Source organism: Pseudophryne corroboree, chromosome 6 (genome assembly GCF_028390025.1).
Source record: "Pseudophryne corroboree isolate aPseCor3 chromosome 6, aPseCor3.hap2, whole genome shotgun sequence".
NCBI classification, from domain to species: domain Eukaryota; kingdom Metazoa; phylum Chordata; class Amphibia; order Anura; family Myobatrachidae; genus Pseudophryne; species Pseudophryne corroboree.
Window position 1 is genome coordinate 694,998,752 of NC_086449.1, and position 6,352 is coordinate 695,005,103.

At 37.3% G+C, this 6,352-nt stretch overlaps 1 protein-coding gene across 1 annotated transcript in view; it reads left to right on the forward strand.

Moving 5' to 3' along the window:
- Positions 1-3,291, forward strand: part of TLX3 (T cell leukemia homeobox 3) — a 6,538-nt gene extending 3,247 nt beyond the window's left edge. Inside the window, exon 3 of the mRNA XM_063930547.1 lies at positions 911-3,291. Within this exon, the coding sequence (XP_063786617.1) occupies positions 911-1,121 (211 nt within the window). The 3' untranslated portion in view covers positions 1,122-3,291. The remainder of the gene's footprint in view (positions 1-910) is intronic.
- Positions 3,292-6,352: the final 3,061 nt, after the last annotated feature.

Sequence of the window (6,352 nt, forward strand, 5' to 3'; positions counted from 1 at the left end):
GTATGCTCAGCACATTCGTGCCCAGTTTTGCTAAGTGGATATATTACATTGTCGAAATCATCGTCTCAGCTAAGACATATTTAAAATGTATTACATTCTGTGTACCTTTTGCTATCAGAATTTGGAATATACTATATATATATATATATATATATATATATATATATATATATCTACACACACACATATATATATATATATACATATATATATATATATATACACGTATATATACATATATATATATATACACGTATATATACATATATATATACACACACACACACACACACACACACACACACACTGTAGCAGAGAAATTTAATAATATATTTGTGCATTAATAGAAGTGTATAACAAGCGCAAGCGTAAATAGAAAATTACGGTCTGAGTCGTACTATTAGTGTATCATCTATCGTGTTCATTTGCATATTATTTGTAAATTCACCCAAGCATATTCCTGTAATGGGGGGGTTTAATGTGATAATTATTGTACTACAATGTAGCTGGCTGGAAAAAATGAAATGTCCTGAGTGTGTTTTTTCGGGTTTATAAGGATCACTGTGGTACTATCTAGATGTAACACAATCGGCAATTATTAGGTCATACAACAGTTACTCCAGATGAGGGGCGACAAGTCCATGTAGGGACAGGTCTGTGTGTGATACATTTATGTCATAATGACAATCCATTGATCGTCCTCTTTAGGGCAGAGACTGTAATGCTGCATTTTCCGCACCTTTATCTAGAGATCGGCCGTATAGACAGGACCCTATAGAGGCGATGCTTTCAGTGATCTCTGTATGGATGTACTCCTGTGATTAATAGCAGGGAAAGCTGGGACTGCCTATTTCCATGCACGCAGGTTTGGTTTTGCTGTTGATCTGAAATGAAATGTGTTTCTTTGTAGGAGACAGACAGCAGAGGAGAGGGAGGCGGAGAGGCAACAGGCGAACAGACTAATGCTCCAGCTGCAGCACGACGCCTTCCAGAAGTCGCTGAGTGACTCCATCCAGCCAGACCCTCTCTGTTTGCACAACTCTTCCTTATTTGCTCTCCAAAACCTGCAGCCCTGGGACGAGGAGGCCTCCAAACTACCCCAAGTTACCTCTTTAGTCTGAACACTTTTATTAGACAATTTATGGAAACTATTTCCTCTGAGACAGGAGAAGACTGGGCTGGATCCACCGGGCTATTTGGAATTGGAGATGGCAACGCACTTTCCACCCTGACTTCTATTCAAAGTGTTCAAAACTGAGCGTGGTGCACATTCTAGGAAAAGACTACAAATAGGAGGAAACCCAGAACAGAATTATATTCTTCTATTATGGCCAGCCTATGGATCACTGGCCATTTAAGGAGAGATTCCAGCTGAATTGTTTATTTTGCTCTCAACCACCACACATGTGAACACACACATATACACCCCTTTCATTTATTTATTTATTTATATATTTATTTGGTTTTACGCAACCAGTTACAGATTATTTTTTTCTTAAATGGAAATAATAATAAAAAAAAAGCTCTAAAGACGAGTTGGGCATTATATGTGTTATAATGTAACAATAATAACCTACAAAATGTATGTGAATGCTGCACATGTCCTGAAACAAAGAGAACCATTTTCATAAACAAAGCATATCATTCCTTTGTGTATGCAGCTATGTCATGCCTTAGGTCAGGGACTTTATTTGTCTTGCTCTTAACATTAATCAAAGGAAGAGTCCACAAACATGAGTGGGAACTTTTCTATTTTACATCAGACAGTATTTGACACCTATTAGTCTACTGGCAAGGGACAAGAGTTATAAACAGCCTTTACAATTATGATCGCGACATCTATAACCAATGTATACCCATATAATACACATACATTCATACACACACATACAGCTACACATATTATTTCATTCTTGCACTGTGTGTGCACACATTATATATGTGTGTGTGTGTGTGTGTGTGTGTGTGTGTGTGTGTGTGTGTGTGTGTATATATATAGAGAGAGAGAGAGAGAGAGAGATATGTGCGTATCTTTATACACATATATATATATATATATATATATACACACACACACACACACGCACACAGATATTTGGTGGTCTCTACGAATTATCTTAAGGTGCGTATACACGGTGCAATATTACCTTGCGATTTTGACTATATAGTCAAAATCACAAGGAAGGTTAGTGCAAATCGCAAGGTGTTAGCCACCTTGCGATCCTGAGGCAAGTCAATTTTGACTATCTAGTGCTAAAGTTTAATCAAAATTGACACTTAGTCAAAATCGCACATAGCCAATATCGCAAGTACACATAGTCCATATCGCATAGTCAAAATCGAAGCTAGCCAAAATCTCACTGTGTGTATGCACCATTACTCTCACCTATCATGTCATGGATGAGTTGAATGCATTTTGCATTTTAATAAATTAGAATATGCATTTAATTCTGCCCATGCGTACAAAGCACAATTTATATTTGCTGGTATGTAAACAGGGAGCCACATTATGTGCATCCAGCTGCTTGCAGCCAGCACCAGATTAACAATGTGACGGTTGGAGATCCAGCTCCAGGTTTCCACATAACAATAAGCCCATCATCATGACAATCTGATGATGACTGGTTGCCTAGCTGGCCAGACATAAATCATAACTATTAATATTGTTTTCTAAATTTCTCACAAAATTCTGCAACTATTCTTTTTTTTATGTATTTAGAGAGACAGTGGGGCTGACAGTGTAGGGAGTGTACATGAGGCACAGGCCACACTCACACAGCATTGGTTACAGCTCCTTCCCTTCACAGTATAGGCCCTTGAATATTTGGCCCTTAATCTGGCCCTGTTTGCAGCTTCTTATGATTGTAGAGGTTGATTGGAGAGAAGGAAGGGGTGTGTACGCTTGGCAAAGGTATAATTTGGGTGCACAGATGCACATGTGCCTGTCAGGAGAATGGAATCTTGCTGGTGCTGGACCCTAGCACAAGTTCCGAAATAATGACAAAAAGGCTCATATGCTACCCATGAAGAGCTGACCGTGTCCTGTCACTTCGCCAGCTCATCGTGGCTGCAAATTGCAACTTTTTTGGATGCAATTTACAGTTTAAGTGCAAATTGTGTTCAACTCAACATGACCCCCAGAAAGGTTTCCGGAAAGGCCACTAATTAAGCTGGCATGGTGCATTGTACTCATGTTTATTATAGTTAAACGGACAGCAGTATAATATAAAAATCTGCTTCCACCAATGTCTTGTAAATATTTTATGATATTTTTAATTTATTCATGTAGTAATAGCCCATTAAATCTAAATATAAATTATATAAATATATTCTTAAATATTTATGTTGCATCGGTTGTAACTATTTTGTATTGATTGGAGGGATAAGAAAGTGAATAAAGGTTTAATAAGGATACTTTTTTGTCATAAGAATTTTGCAACAATGTTTGATAAATGACACTTTTTTTGCTCGGAAAATAATGTCACAAACGCAAAATTTGTTCAATATATTTATTTTCATAGAATAATAAAATCTTTTTTTTTTCTTTTTTTCCCCGTTATAATTCCTGTTCAATTTACCATAAAAAAGCTGTTTAATATCTTAAAAATCATCCTCAACCAGACATAATATCTATGAGCATTTAGCCACTTACTGAGTAAGTGCCTTACACTCTGGGGATTTACATGAGTTGATATGTGAAAGTACTTTATATTACTGATATGTGCAAATAAACACTTTCTTTAACTATAGAACATGTATGTTTGCATGAGTAAGGTTGGTATTTCATATGTGTTATGCTACCATCTTTCTCTATCCCATTTTAGTCTGGTCTATGATTTTGAAAAACTAAGGGGTAAATTTACTAAAGCTTCTAAAAATGTGGTGATGTTTCCCATAGCAACCAATCAGATTCTATCATTTTCTAGGATGCCATAGAGAAATGATAGACAGAATCTGATTGGTTGCTATGGGCAACTTCACCACTTTTAATTTTTAGAAGCTTTAGTAAATTTAGCCCTAAGTGCGACAACAAACTATGGGTGTAATTCAGATCTGATCACTGCTGTGTGTTTTCACACAGTGGGCTATCAGGTACTAAATGTGCATGCGTATGCAACGTAATGCACACGCACATCGGACAACGATAAAGGGCATCGCTGGTCAGCGTCAGGATGGTGCGAAAAATCCATTTGCACGGGCATTCGCAGGGTGATTGACATGAGTGTTTGGAAAAACGCTGGCATGCCCAAGCGTTTTGAGGGAGGGTGTCTGACGTCAGCTCTGGCCCCGATCAGCCTGATTCTATCGCACTGGAGGAGTAAGTCCTGGGCTGTGCATGCAGAGACTGCACACACTGAATGTTAGCAGCTCAGCATACACATAGCATCGCCTATTTGCACGGTGAAAATACACTCCCCCTGTAGGCGGCGACTATCTGATCACAGGACAGTAAAAAATGCAGCCCAGTGATCAGATCTGAATTACACTCTATATTTTTACACCCATAAAGACATAAGTGCTGTATTTAAAAAAAAAAATACAATCAAACATTGCTCAGTTAAGTGATGTCATCAATGACATTACAAATCATAATAAGTCCTACTGTTCCCAATATATAAATATGCTACTTTATATGTAAAATATGTGTAAATGGTATACCTAATTTAGTATAATTTTAACTAATAATTGTTATTAAAATTATCTGCAAAAAACTATAATGTTATATTTTATAAGCTACTATTTTCATGGTATTTGTTTTTATTTATTGAATATACTTTTAGTTAAACTACTAGGCTTGTGGTCAGTGATCATGTTTGAAATTCTATAAAATGAAATATTTTGTGTACACATACCACAATTTTGTAATCAGTAAAATAATGAAACACACTAGGGGGCACAAGTGACTAGCTTTGTGTGTGGTTTTAAAACTGCTACATATTGGGGGGTATTCAGTTGTTTGAAAAGTCAGTTGGGTGTCTTTTTTTTCCTATATAACAGACCGGGGAAAAACAGACACCCAACCGACTTTTCAAATAATTGAATTCCCCCCATTGAATGTGTTTACTGTCTTGTAGTTTGGAGGAAGAAACCTCAAACTGCATGTAATGTGCTGCATTTTTGAAAATCCTAATTACATGAGATTTACTCTAAACCACATGCAATTTAGGTAAAACCGCAAAGTAAAGGTGGATGTCAGTGATGCTCAGCATCAGGCTGGTCCTCTATGATTTGTTCTGGCTTTATGCACCTAGAGCAGATGGCTCCAAGCAGAACAGCACTGGGTCCTCATGGCACTGGACACCTCTTACCTGAACAAGATAAGAGATAGCTCCTGACTATAATTTATAGTCATACAGGTAGACCCTCAATCAGTTCCTGTAGAGGGCTTTTCTGGAGCAGTGCACTGGATCCAGTTTTTTTTTTAATTTGCATTTTGTTTCTTTTTTCCATACGATTTCATCAGACCAAGACTGGAAACAGATGTCAGATAAGTATTTATCATGGGCATATAGTTATTATTATTATTATTATTATTATTATTATTATTATTATTATTATTATTATTTCAGACTTTATGGGGTACCACTATATTTATTGCAATGAATGGGCATCAGCCTTTTAATTCGTAGAAGTGGGGGCACTGTTCTTTTACAGTATAGGAATGGGAGCATTGTTCTTTTACAATATAGGTATGGGAGAACTGCTCTTTTACAATATAGGAATGGGAGCACTGTTCTTTTACAGTATAGGAATGGGGGCACTGTTCTTTTATAGTGTAGGAATGGGAGCACTGTTCTTTTACAACAGAGGTTCTCAAACTCGGTCCTCTGGGGCACACATAGTGCATGTTTTGCAGGTCTCCTCACAGAATCGCAAGTGAAATAATTAGCTCCACCTGTGGACCTTTTAAAATGTGTCAGTGAGTAATTAATACACCTGTGCACCTGCTGGGTTACCTGCAAAACATGCACTGTGTGTGCCCCCGAGGACCGAGTTTGAGAACCTCTGTTTTACAATATAGGAATGGGAGCACTGTTCTTTTACAATATAGGAATGGGAGCGCTGTTCTTTTACAATATAGGAATAGGAGCACTGTTCTTTTACAGTATAGGAATGGGAGCAGTGCTCCTTTACAATATAGGAATGGGAGCAATGTTCTTTTACAATATAGGAATGGGAGCACTGTTCTTTTACAGTTTAGGAATGGGGGCACTGTTCTTTTACAGTATAGGAATGGGAGCAGTGCTCTTTTACAATATAGGAATGGGAGTACTGTTCTTTTACAATATAGGAATAGGAGCACTGTTCTTTTACAGTATAGGAATGGGAGCCGTGTTCTATTACAGTATAG